The 14,776-nt window shown below is 41.4% G+C and overlaps 1 protein-coding gene across 1 annotated transcript in view; it reads left to right on the forward strand.

The window, feature by feature from the left end:
* The window catches only part of sipa1l2a (signal-induced proliferation-associated 1like 2, genome duplicate a), a 735,281-nt gene that overhangs the window by 279,173 nt on the left and 441,332 nt on the right, over positions 1 to 14,776 (forward strand). The window contains exon 6 of the mRNA XM_082965719.1: positions 11,971 to 12,104. Within this exon, the coding sequence (XP_082821845.1) occupies positions 11,971 to 12,104 (134 nt within the window). The remainder of the gene's footprint in view (positions 1 to 11,970; positions 12,105 to 14,776) is intronic.

Genomic DNA, 14,776 nt, shown 5'->3' on the forward strand with positions numbered 1-14,776 from the left:
CGGATGGCATATTGCTGCAGTATGCTCTAGTAGCCATGCTGGTTAAGTGTGCCTTGAATTCTAAATAAATCATAGACAGTGTCACCAGCAAAGCACCCCCACACCATCACACCTCCTCCTCCATGCTTCACTGTGGGAATCTCCAATTTGGATTCCAAACCAAAGCAAGTCTCTTATTATTATTGGTGTCCTTTAGTAGTGGTTTCTTTGCAACAATTCGACCATGAAGGCCTGATTCCCACAGTCTCCTGAACAGTTGATGTTGAGATGTGTCTGTTACTTGAACTCTGTGAAGCATTTATTTGGCTCATTCATCCCCCCTCCTCTCCCCTGTAACTACTCCCCAGATTGTTGCTGTAAATGAGAATGTGTTCTCAGTCAACTTAACTGGTAAAATAAGGGTTGAATAAAAACATTTAAACATTTAGGCTGCAATTTCTGAGGCTGGTGACTCTATTGAACTAATCCTCTACAGCAGAGGTAACTCTGGGTCTTCCTTTCCTGTGGCGGTCCTCATGAGAGCCAGTTTCATCATAGCGCTTCAGGGTTTTTGCAACTGCACTTGAAGAAAGTATTAAAGTTCTTGAAATGTTCTGTATTGACTGACCTTCATGTCTTAAAGTAATGATGGACTGTTGTTTCTATTTGCTTATTTGAGCTTGTCTTGCCATAATATGGACTTGGTTTTTTGTACCACCACTACCTTGTCACAACACAACTGATTGGCTCAAACGCATTAAGAAGGAAATACATTCCACACATTAACTTTTAAGAAGGCACACCTGTTAATTGAAATGCATTCCAGGTGATTACCTCATGAAGCTGGTTGAGAGAATGCCAAGAGTGTGCAAAGCTGTCATCAAGGCAAAGAGTGGCTATTTGAAGAATCTCAAATATAAAACATGTTTTGATTTGTTGAACACTTTTTTGGTTACTACATGATTCCATATGTGTTATTTAATAGTTTTGATGTGTTCACTATTATTTTACAATGTAGAAAATAGTTAAAAAAATTAAGAAAAACCCTTGAATGTGTTCTAAAACTTTAGACCGATGTTGTATATAATAATAATCATATACCTTTAATAATTACTTTTCACACAAGTTTTATCAGTTGCTGAGAAACAAATCTAAAGGGCAGAACCAACACTAATTAGGGGTGTTCAGACTGTAAATGGTTAATGGGAATATGACATCTGTTTCCCTCCTTACCAGGAGCCAGACTACTTTTTAGCTTACTTTTCACACTATAATAAACAATTATGTTTTTCTCCTAGTGGAGACCCAGTCCCTCTAGTTCTCAACCAGTTATCTTCTCTGTAGACAACAGAGAGAGCCGTGTGTGTGTGTGTGTGTGTGTGTGTGTGTGTGTGTGTGTGTGTGTGTGTGTGTGTGTGTGTGTGTGTGTGTGTGTGTGTGTATATGTGTGTGTGTTTGTGTGTGTTTTCGGAGTCTGTCTGTGTTTTCGGTGTGTGTGTGTTTTTTCCGTGCGTGTGTTTTTTCCGTGCGTGTGTTTTTTCGTTGTGCGTGTTTTCGGGGTGTGTGTTTTCGGTGTGTGTGTGTGTGTTCTTAGTGTGTGTGTGTGTGTTCAGTGTTTTTAGTGTGTGATATTCTCTCAACTTCCAGGAAGACTAGGGATTTGTAATGTGAGAAGTAAGGTGGTGAGGGTTGAGGGGGGAGGCAGTTGTTCCTCCAGGGGGACTAGGAGGGGGTGTGGATGGGGGGGGGGGTGTCAGCATGAAACCTTGGGGCATCCAAACCACAGCACAGTCCCAGAGATCCTCATTAAAACACCACTGTGTCTGACTCTAGAAATACCACCTCTCTCTCTCAACTCAATTCAACACCATGCAGGTAGTGTATTTCCTCTGTCTCTCAGTATATCTGACTACCCATCCTAAGCCCCTATAACAGCTGCTGCACCTATCCACAATTGAGGAGACGTAAATGAATCAGGACAGTGTGGGACATGGACAGTGTGGGACATGGAGAGTGTGGGACATGGACAGTGTGAGACATGGACAGTGTGGGACATGGACAGTGTGGGACATGGACAATGTGGGATAAGGACAGTGTGGGACATGGAGAGTGTGGGACATGGACAGTGTGGGACATGGACAGTGTGGGACATGGAGAACACACATATTCAGAGGAATATGACTCTCCAGTCACATGTCATCACATGGTGCTAGTGAACTGATTCTGTTAGGTCTTCGTGTGTGTGTGTGTGTGTGTAGTGTGTAGTGTGTGTGTGTAGTGTGTGTGTGTGTGTGTGTGTGTGTGTTAGTGAGCTGATTTTGTCTGGCTAGTGTTTAACAAGTCATGACTTCCACTTCATACAGAGAAGAATAGAACTACATTCTCCACCTGTTATAATGGTGTCTGTAATACAACACCTGTTATAATGGTGTCTGTAGTACACCACCTGTTATAATGGTGTCTGCAGTACAACACCTGTTATAATGGTGTCTGTAGTACAACACCTGTTATAATGGTGTCTGTAGTACACCACCTGTTATAATGGTGTCTGTAGTACAACACCTGTTATAATGGTGTCTGTAGTACACCACCTGTTATAATGGTGTCTGTAGTACACCACCTGTTATAATGGTCTCTGTAGTACAACACCTGTTATAATGGTGTCTGTGGTACAACACCTGTTATAATCGTGTCTGCAGTACAACACCTGTTATAATCGTGTCTGCAGTACAACACCTGTTATAATGGTGTCTGCAGTACAACACCTGTTATAATGGTGTATGTAGTACAACACCTGTTATAATGGTGTCTGTAGTACTCCACCTGTTATAATGGTGTCTGTAGTACAACACCTGTTATAATGGTGTCTGTAGTACACCACCTGTTATAATGGTGTCTGTAGTACAACACCTGTTATAATGGTGTCTGTAGTACAACACCTGTTATAATGGTGTCTGTAGTACACCTGTTATAATGGTGTCTGTTGTACAACACCTGTTATAATGGTGTCTGTAGTACACCTGTTATAATGGTGTCTGTAGTACAACACCTGTTATAATGGTGTCTGTAATGCTTTATGGTTTTACATTCATACATTTGATGGTTGAATATATTGTATATTTTTGCATAGTTGCAGTATATAGTACAGTATATAGTACAGTATATAGTTACAGTATATAGTACAGTATATAGAACAGTATATAGTACAGGATATGACTAGCTTTCATACTGTTTATGACTATATGATTCAAAGATTCCACACCAGATGTGAAGTCTGTCTTCTAGGTAGGTGTTTTTAGAGTCCAGATGTCTGTTTGTGTTTCTAGTAAAGGCCTGCTACTCAGTGAAATGGTAACTCATGTGTTTTGTGTTTCTGTCTAGATGTCTGTTTGCGTTTCTAGTAGAGGTTTTCTGCTCAGGGAAATGGTGGAGCCTGTTTTTGGCCTTCCAGTCTTTTATCTTTGAGGTGTTTTACAGGTGGATATCTGGCTCTGTTGTCTTAAGGAGACACACGCGCTCCGTATCACCACTTTAGAGCATGCTTCATCACACCTCCATATAGATCCTATTGATCTGAACCCTGTCACCCCTGACTGGGAGGACAACGGTTGAATTCCTGCAGGGATCTCATCGCTACACAACATTTATGCCACCAGTGTAAGTGTCTTTAGATGAAAGCTAAGATGTATGATGTTGTCGTGTCTTTGGGATCATTAAACTGAAGACATGTTTATCAAATAACTCTCTGTAATTATTATTACGCGATTAAACTGATTAATCGTGTAACTGTAATTAACTAGGAGGTCGGGGCACCAAGGAAAATATTCAGATTACAAAGTTATAATTTTCCTAATATAACTTTCAGATATCATAACATCTGATCTATAAGTCTTCTGATTTAATGACTTATTAGTTTACCTCGTCAGTCTCATTCCAAACATCGTAAATTGTTGGTTATCTGCACGAACCCAGCCTTCACTATGAATCATCCATACATCAATTGTCTTAAAATCATTTATTTACTAACTAAGTAATTCACAGAAATGCATAACAAACAGTAGATATGGTTACAAAGACATGATAGGAGAATGTTCCCTAGTGGGCTAAACCGGCATGGCGGCTTGTTAGACAAAAGGGGAGTGGGGTCAGCGGAGAAGACACTACAGATTTGATAAATATTAACAATTGAAATGCTAATCCTTTGCACATGAACGCTCACTCATTCGGGAACAATTGCAATCAATATATATATTTACGCTCAGTGTGTCGTCGGGATCTTTGTTGAAGAGTTCGTTCTGTTGGAGAGTTTTGTGTTCTCTCTCTCTCTCGGTTAGAATGGACATTTCAAAGTGACATTCATTAATGTTGTTATAGGACAGATGTTTCGTCGGTCTTCGCGTTCAATGATACCGAATTCCTAGCTGCAGACTAGTAATCAATATCAAAGACTTGTTATTATTCTGTCGGTATCAATAGTCTAAGAGTTTAACCACGTGGTATGGTTAAAGTTCAGAACGAGGAATGCATGGTCAAACCTTCAGCCAACTCTAATGGAGGTCAGCTCAGTCTGGTGATAGAAAATCTGGGTGGGGGTTATATTCGGAACATAGAAAAGGCTGTCTCATGACGCCAGGTCCCGTCTGGTCATGGGGGCGTGCCGATGACTTGGTGAAACTTTAAACAGAAATACAATACTCTCACATTAACATCTTACAAGGATCCCAACATATTCCAAATAGCTTTATCCTTATTCATTAATTTTATACAACTATTAGATGTAAGTCTTACAACTGAGGCTATTATATAAACAGAGCCATGGTAATGTGGCCGTATTGTCTCTCATGAGTTTCACAAAATTGTACCAAACGGACCAGTTCGTAGCTGGATTCTTCACCAATCTTTTATACCTTCTCCAGAACATAAATGTTGTTCGGTTCTCCAGTCCTGTGAGGTGGAAGAATTCCTGGGTTCTTCATATGAAACCCACTCTCTCTTTATACTGTGGCCAGGAGGCGGAACATTTTCTTAGGAATTTACGACCTCTCTCACAGAGCCTGGGTAGGGGGAGATAGGGGAATGGTGCATAGAAAACCCAAAGAGGGCAACATCATGACAATGTTATTAGATGGTTATGCAATGAGCATCATATACCACCATTATCCTCAGCATCATTGTCACGCTCGTGGTAATTGACAGACCAAGGCGCAGCATGTATTGAGTTCCATATCTTTATTTGTAGTAAAACTTCCAGAAAAACAATAAACCAACAACGAAATGTAACCTCAGTGGTGCTACATGCACATACACAGACAACGACAATCAGCTGCCTCTAATTGGGAACCATACAACAAAAACAAACATAGATATAGGAAAACTAGAACACCCCCCTAGTCACACCCTGACCTACAACACCACCCAGAGGACTCTCTATGGTCAGGGCGTGACAATCATATTGCTGACTACAATACATTCTGCAAATAGAGATGGAGGAGAAGAACCTAACTTAATTATATTTGATTTATTAAATCAAATCAAATCAAATTTTATCGCCCACGTACACATATTTAGCAGATGTTATTGTGGGTGTTGCAAAATAGTTGTGTTCCTAGCTCCAACAGTGCAGTAATACCTAACTAAATGTTTGTTCCCAGCTCCAACAGTGCAGTAGAATCTAACTAAATGCTTGTGTTCCTAGCTCCAACAGTAATATCTAACTAAATGCTTGTGTTCCTAGCTCCAACAGTACAGTAGTATCTAACTAAATGCTTGTGTTTCTACCTCCAACAGTAGCATCTAACTAAATGCTTGTGTTCCCAGCTCCAACAGTACAGTAGTATCCAACTAAATGCTTGTGTTCCCAGCTCCAACAGTACAGTAGTATCTAACTAAATGCTTGTGTTTCTAGCTCCAACAGTAATATCTAACTAAATGCTTGTGTTGCTAGCTCCAACAGTACAGTAGTATCTAACTAAATGCTTGTGTTTCTAGCTCCAACAGTACAGTAGTATCTAACTAAATGCTTGTGTTTCTAGCTCCAACAGTAGTATCTAACTAAATGCTTGTGTTCCCAGCTCCAACAGTGCAGTAATACCTAACTAAATGCTTGTGTTCCCAGCTCCAACAGTGCAGTAATATCTAACTAAATGCTTGTGTTCCTAGCTCCAACAGTGCAGTAATATCTAACTAAATGTGTGTGTTCCCAGCTCCAACAGTGCAGTAGTATCTAACTAAATGCTTGTGTTCCTAGCTCCAACAGTAGTATCTAACTTAATGCTTGTGTTCCCAGCTCCAACAGTAATATCTAACTAAATGCTTGTTTTCCCAGCTCCAACAGTGCAGCAGTATCTAACTAAATGCTTGTGTTCCCAGCTCCAACTGTGCAGTAGTATCTAACGAAATGCTTGTGTTCCCAGCTCCAACAGTGCAGTAGTATCTAACTAAATGCTTGTGTTCCCAGCTCCAACAGTAGTATCTAACTAAATGCGTGTGTTCCTAGCTCCAACAGTGCAGTAGTATCTAACTAAATGCTTGTGTTCCCAGCTCCAACAGTAGCATCTAACTTAATGCTTGTGTTCCTAGCTCCAACAGTGCAGTAATATCTAACTAAATGCTTGTGTTTCTAGCTCCAACAGTGCAGTAATATCTAACTAAATGCTTGTTTTTCTAGCTCCAACAGTGCAGTAATATCTAACTAAATGCTTGTGTTTCTAGCTCCAACAGTGCAGTAGTATCTAACTAAATGCTTGTGTTCCCAGCTCCAACAGTGCAGTAGTATCTAACTACATGCTTGTGTTCCTTGCTCCAACTGTAGTATCTAACTAAATGCTTGTGTTCCTAACTCCAACAGTACAGTAGTATCTAACTAAATGCTTGTGTTCCCAGATCCAACAGTAGTATCTATCTAAATGCTTGTGTTCCCAGCTCCAACAGTAGTATCTAACTAAATGCTTGTGTTCCTAGCTCCTACAGTGTAGTAGTATCTAACTAAATGCTTGTGTTCCCAGCTCCAACAGTAGTATCTAACTAAATGCTTGTGTTCCTAGCTCCAACAGTGCAGTAGTATCTAACTAAATGCTTGTGTTTCTAGCTCCAACAGTAGTATCTAACTAAATGCTTGTGTTCCCAGCTCCAACAGTAGTATCTAACTAAATGCTTGTGTTCCTAGCTCCTACAGTGCAGTAGTATCTAACTAAATGCTTGTGTTCCCAGCTCCAACAGTAGTATCTAACTAAATGCTTGTGTTTCTAGCTCCAACAGTGCAGTAGTATCTAACTAAATGCTTGTGTTTCTAGCTCCAACAGTAGTATCTAACTAAATGCTTGTCTTCCCAGCTCCAACAGTGCAGTAATATCTAACAATTCACAACAATACTCAGAAATCTAAAGTAAAATAATGGAATTAAGAAATATATAAATATTAGGATGAGTAATGTCGGAGTGGCATTGACTAAAATACAGCAGAGTAGAATACAGTATATACATATGAAATTGTTAAAGCAGTATGTAAACATTATTCATGTCACCAGTGTTCCATTATTAAAGTGGCCAGTGATTCCATGTCTATGTATATAGAGCAGCAGCCTCTAAGGTGCAGGTGTAACAGTCGTCGTATTAATTGGACCAAGGCGCAGCGGGTTGAGTGCTCATCTTAACTTTCATTGTGAACACGACTAATAAACAAAACAATAAACGAACTAACAGTCTTGCAGGCTAATCACAGCAGTGCAAAGAACAACCACCCACAATTCCCATAACAAACATACTCCTAAATATAGGACCTTCAATCAGAGGCAACGATAAACAGCTGCCTCCAATTGAAGGCCCAATCCCAATACCTAAACATAGATCTAAACACCCTAGCACAGACATAGAGCTATACAACATAGAACTTAACCAAAAAACCCCGGACTAATAAATAAAACACCCCTCTACAAAAACACACACCCCGAACCACATAAAACAAATACCTCCTGCCACGTCCTGACCAAACTATAATAACAAATAACCCCTTTACTGGTCAGGATGTGACAGTACCCCCCCGCCCAACAAAAAATATCTACAAAAATAAACCCCTTAAGCTAAAGGGAGGGAAGGGAGGGTGGCTGCCGTCACCGACGGTTCCCGTGCTACACCCCCCCTCCCAAATCCTCCTACTGTGGAGGTGGCTCAGGTTCTGGCCTTAGTCCATCACCAAACCTGTCCACCCCCGTTGAATACCTTTGGCTGAAGCGCCTCGCTGTAGACCTCGGGCTGAAGTGCTTCACTGTAGACCTCGGGCAGAAGAGCGACTCTGGAAGCTCCAGACTGTAGGTCGACTCTGGCTGTGCCGATTCCGGACTGTAGGCCGTCTCACTCGGTTCCGGACTGTAGGCCGTTGCTGGACACTCTGGATGGGGTACTGTTTCCGGACACTCTGGACGGGGTACTGTCGCCGGAAGCTCTGGACGGGGTACTGTCGTCGGAATGCCCTGGACGGGGTACTGTCGTCGGAAGCTCTGGACAGGGGTACTGTTGTCGGAATCTCTGGACGGGGACTGCGCACTGAAAGCCTGATGCGTGGGGCTGGTAGTGGAGGTACCAGACTGGAGACACGCACCCCAAGGCTAGTGCGAGGAGCAGGAACAGGACGAGTTGGACTGGGCTGACGCACTGGAAGCCTGATGCGTGGGGCTGGTACTGGAGGTATCAGACTGGAGACACGCACCTCAAGGCTAGTGCGAGGAGCGGGAACAGGACGTACTGGACTGGGCTGACGCACTGGAAGCCTGGTGCGTGGTGCTGGTACTGGAGGTATCAGACTGGAGACACGCACCTCAAGGCTAGTGTGAGGAGCGGGAACAGGATGAGTTAGACTGGGCTGACGCACTGGAAGCCTGGTGCGTGGTGCTGGTAGTGGAGGTACCAGACTGGAGACACGCACCTCAGGGCTAGTGCGAGGAGCGGGAACAGGATACACTGGGCTGTGAAGCATCACTGGAGGACTGGAGCATACAACCCTTACGGCCTGAGTGCTCACTAGTTTAGTTTCTTTAAAAGATCCTTCACCTGTGATAGACACAACAGTCCTCAACGTTATTCTGTTGATTTTGGTCTTTGCCATGGTAACAACGTACAGTACCAGTCAAAGTTTGGACACACCTACTCATTCAAGGGTTTTCCTTTATTTTTTACTATTTTCTACATTGTAGAATAAGAGTGAAGGCATCAAAACGATAAAATAACACATATGGAATCATGTAGTAACCAAAAAAGTGTTAAACAAATCAAAATATATTTTATATTTGAGATTCTTCAAAGTAGCCACCTCTTGCCTTGATGACAGCTTTGCACACGCTTGGCATTCTCTCAACAAGCTTCACCTGGAATGCTTTTCCAACAGTCTTGGAGTTCCCACATATGATGAGCACATCACGTGAACAAGTACAGCTCCAAACCCAACAAAGCAATAATCAATATATCAATGTTGCACTAAATATAACAAGGTAGAACAAAAACACACAATCAATAAAAATAAGAAAGAAGAAGAAGCTATACAGTACTATTTCCAATGTGCAGGGATGCTGGACCAATTGAGGTAGATACTTTACGGGTCAGGTAACTAGACACCAGGATGTATGGTAATCAGAGTAGGCTTGGCTTGATCTCTGTCTTACTCCTGACTTCTCTCTGGCTTTGCCTGGGGTTATAGTCTGTTTGATTACGACACTGCTGAGTGGTGTGCTCCTGTCCGACTCCCCCCCTCCTCTCCTCTGCATGACATCACTACATTATTTCACACCTCCATTGTAAGAGAAGAAGGGAGAGAGAGTACATCTGAATGTGCATCCTCATTGTTCTCCCAGATATCTAGATAGTACAGCAGACTACGCTACCATCCTCATTGTTCTCCCAGATATCTAGATAGTACAGCAGACTACACTACCATCCAGTGTTTTGTCCTACTTGAAATGTTTTTTTTTTATCTGTAAGAATCTAAAGATGGTAGTTTTATAGTGTATGAACAAAGAAAAGAGCACACGGTGAAAGGCTCCACTATAGAGGGTGCAAAAATCACTGAAGCTGGAGACTCATATCTCCCTCACTAACTTTAAGCATCAGCTGTCAGAGCAGCTCACAGATCACTGCACCTGTACATAGCTCATCTGTAAATATCCCATCCAACTACCTCATCCCCATATTGTCATCTATTTTTTTGCTCCTTTGTACCCCAGTATCTCTACTTGCACATTCATCTTCTGCACATCTATCACTCCTGTGTTTAATTGCTGAATTGTAATTACTTTACCACCACGTCCTATTTCTTGCCTTACCTCCCTAATCTTACTACATTTGCACACACTGTATATAGACTTTTCTATAGTATTATTGACTGTGTGTTTGTTTATTCCATGTGTAACTCTGTGTTGTTTGTGTCGCACTGCTTTGCTTTATCTTGGCCAGATAGCAGTTGGAAATGAGAACTTGTTCTCAACTGGCCTACCTGGTTAAATAAAGGTGAAAAAAAGGATCTCTAGTCTCCCAGGGATCCCTGCTGTTGTTCTAGTCTTTACTGTAATCAGGAACCTACAGAACCTGGCAGAGGACAGACTCAGTGCATAGACTATAATGGCTTATCCCAGATAACTATTAGCATTAAGCCCAGTAAACTATTAGCATTTAGACAAAATAACCATTATCAATTAGCCCAGCTAACCATTAGCATTTAGCCCAGTGAACTATTAGCATTTAGACCAGATAGCCATTACCAATTAGCCCAGCTAACCATTAGCATTTAGCCCAGGGAACTATTAGCATTTAGACCAGATAGCCATTACCAATTAGCCCAGCTAACCATTAGTATTTAGCCCAGTGAACTATTAGCATTTAGACCAGATAACATTACCAATTAGCCCAGCTAACCATTAGCATTTAGACCAGATAGCCTTTAATTTTTTATATTAACCTCTCCACCACCCTCCTTTTTGGAGGACAAATATCTGCTACATGTAAATACATATTGCATATACATTTTACATATACATTTTACATATACATTTTGCATATACATTTTGCATATACATTTTGCATACACATTTGACATACATGGTACTTTTATATAAAGCAGCTAACCATTAGCATTTAGCCAAGCTAACCATTAGCAATTAGACAAGCTAACCATTAGCATTTAGCCAAGCTAACCATTGCCATCTATACACAATTGATTGGAATAATTAATTTGATATTCAATGAAAGGCTGCCCATTTTTAAAACAATAGTTTTAATAAATAATGCCAACATTAACTGGGGTTCTGTTTTTGTGTCATGGCGGTGGTGTGTCTCTCTCTGTGTGTGTGAGTGTGTGTGTGTGTGTGTGTGTGTGTGTGTGTGTGTGTGTGTGTGTGTGTGTGTGTGTGTTCCTACATTATCAGGTTAGGTTTAGGGTTTGGGGTTAAGGTTAGGGTTAGGGGCTAGGTTAAGGGTTAGAGAGTTAGGGATTTTAGGGTTAAGGGTTAGGGTTAAGTTAAGGGTTAGGTTTAGGAAAAATAGGATTTTGAATGAGAATACATTTTGATACCCAAAGAAGTCCTGAAAAGTCACATAGATAACCCTGTGAGTGTGTGTATGAGCATAACCCTGTGTGTGTATGAGCATTAGCATCAGCATAACCCTGTGTGTATGTGCATCAGCATTAGCATAACCCTGTGTGTGTATGATCATTAGCATCAGCATAACCCTATATGTGTATGAGCATTTGCATAACCCTGTGTGTGTATGTGCATTAGCATCAGCATAACCCTGTGTGTATGTGCATCAGCATCAGCATAACCCTATGTGTCTATGAGCATTAGCATAACCCTATGTGTGTATGATCATTAGCATTAGCATAACCCTATGTGTGTATGAGCATTTGCATTAGCATAAGCATGAGTGTGTGTGGAGCTATTTGTCTGGGCATGTAAAAAGTCAGTTTGTCTGATTGTTCCTGTCTACCCTCTCCTCTCCTGTCCTGCAGAACACCAGAACTACTTCGGAGTGGATGGGAACCTGGGTCCAGTAGCAGTCAGCATCAGGAGAGAGAAGCTGGATGAAGGGAAGGAGAAGGAATGGATGCAGTACAACTACCGAGTCACCTTCAGGACCAGTCAGGTAAAAAAACAATACATAGAGGATTGGAGGAAGGGAGGGAGGGAGAAAGAGTTGAGAGATATTTCTATTGAATGGGCGTACCGTCACAGCAGCAAGATTTGTGACATGTTGCCACAAGAAATTGGCAACCAGCGAAGAACAAACACAATTGTAAATACAACCCATATTTACATGTATTTATTTTCCCTTTTTTACTGTAACTATTTATGACCGACCGCCTCGATTCGGTCTTATGTAGCAACATTTTAAATAGTGTTTTTGACATTGGATAAAAGTAGAGACTCAGAGCTAGAAAATGATCTATCATACACTACAGTTGAGGAACATTGGGAAAGTAATTCTGCTTTGAAAGTTGATATACTTGAAACCCTACTTTTGAGGAAATGATCTTTGAATATTATGGTACCTACTGGAGAGCACCCCTACACCCATTCAGCATTGTTCACACCCTCTTAAGCCTTAGCCCCACCCATCTCTTTAAAGATTCACATGTGAGGCAATGTGGTAAACACATGCTATATCAAATAAACACACGCTATATCTACGTTTATTTGTCACATGCACAGGATACAGAAGGTGTAAATGGTATATCTAAAACAGAAAGTGTCCAGATAAAAAATATTGAATAAATATTAAATGCTTACCCAGACACATTGATGGAAGTGAAGGAAATGCTATAACCACCCCTCACCCACATTTAGCTAAGTGGATGGGTCACTATTGTCTAGACTTTTTATACCTCCTGGGCTGTATACAGCGTTCCTCACTGAGTTCCCTGAATTCCTATCGGACCTTGTAGTCATGGCAGATAATATTTACATTTTTGGTGAGTTTAATATTCACATGGAAAAGTCCACAGATCCACTCCAAAAGGCTTTCGGAGCCATCATTGACTCAGTGGGTTTTGTCCAACATGTCTCCGGACCTACTCACTGCCACAGTCATACTCTGGACCTAGTTTTGTCCCATGGAATAAACAGTGGATCTTAACGTTTTTCCTCTTAATCCTGGACTATCGGACCACCATTTTATTACGTTCGCAATCTCAACAAATAATCTGCTCAGACCCCAACCAAGGATCATCAAAAGCTGTGTTATAAATTCTCGGACAACCCAAAGATTCCTTGATGCCCTTCCAGACTCCATCCACCTATCCAAGGACGTCAGAGTACAAAAATTGGTTAACCACCTAACTGAGGAACTAAATGTAACCTTGCGTAATACCCTAGATGCAGCCGCACCCCTAAAAACAAAACTCATTTATCATAAGAAAATAGCTCCCTGCTATACAGAAAATACCTGAGCCCTGAAGCGAGCTTCTAGAAAATTGGAACGGAAATGGCGCCACACCAAACTGGAAGTCTTCCGATTAGCTTGGAAAGACAGTACCGTGCAGTATCGAAGAGCCCTCAATGCTGCTCGATCATCCTATTTTTCCAACTTAATTGAATAGAATGAGAACAATCCAAAATGTATTTTTATACTGTCGCAAAGCTAACTAAAAAGCATTCCCCAGAGAGGGTGGCTTTCACTTCAGCAGTGATAAATTCATGAACCTCTTTTACGAAAAGATGATGATCATTAGAAAGCAAATTACGAACTCCTCTTTATATCTGCGTATTCCTCCAAAGCTCAGTCGTCCTGAGTCTGCACAACACTGCCAGGACCTAGGAACAAGGGAGACACTCAAGTTTTTTAATCCTATATCTATTGACACTTTCATGAAAATAGTAATGTCCTCTCAACCTTCAAGCTACAGACTGGACCCTATTCCAACTAAACTACTGAAAGAGCTGCTTCCTGTGCTTGGCCCTCCTATGTTGAACATAATAAACGGCTCTCTATCCACCGGATGTGTACCAAACTCACTAAAAGTGGCAGTAACAAAGCCTCTCTTGAAAAAGCCAAACCTTGACCCAGAAAAATATTTAAAATTATCGGCCTATATCGAATATCCCATTCCTCTCAAAATGTTTTGAAAAAGCTGCTGCGCAGCAACTCACTGCCTTCCTGAAGACAAACAAAGTATACGAATCGGGGCGGGAGGTAGCCTAGTGGTTAGAGCGTTGGACTAGTAACCGAAAGGTTGCAAGATTGAATCCCCGAGCTGACAAGGTAAAAATATGTTGTTCTGTTCCTGAACAAGGCAGTTGACCCACTGTTCCAAGGATGTCATTGAAAATAAGAATTTGTTCTTAACTGGCTTGCCTAGTCAAATAAAAACGCTCTAGTCTGGTTTTAGACCCCATCATAGCACTGAGACTGCACTTGTGAAGGTGGTAAATTACCTTTTAATGGCATCAGACCAAGGCTCTGCATCTGTCCTCGTGCTCCTAGACCTTAGTGCTGCTTTTGATACCATCGATCACCACATTATTTTGGAGAGATTGGAAACCCAAATTGGTCTACACGGTCAAGTTCTGGCCTGGTTTAGATCTTATCTGTCGGAAAGATATCAGTTTGCTAGCAAGCTAACAGTATGCTTTAACTTGAAATAAAAATGACTGTCTGACAAGATTAGAAACTTATATCTGGAAAATGTTGCATGGATGAACACTTCACAGCAGACTGGAATCATTTAACTCCGTTCTGTTTGTAGCTACATCTTGTCTGGCCAGCGTTTCTGGTTCACACTGACCGTGGCCTGAGTAGAAAGTAGCCCATCACTTTTT

This window comes from Salmo salar, chromosome 19 (genome assembly GCF_965601325.2).
Source record: "Salmo salar chromosome 19, fSalSal1, whole genome shotgun sequence".
Taxonomy (NCBI): Eukaryota; Metazoa; Chordata; class Actinopteri; order Salmoniformes; family Salmonidae; genus Salmo; species Salmo salar.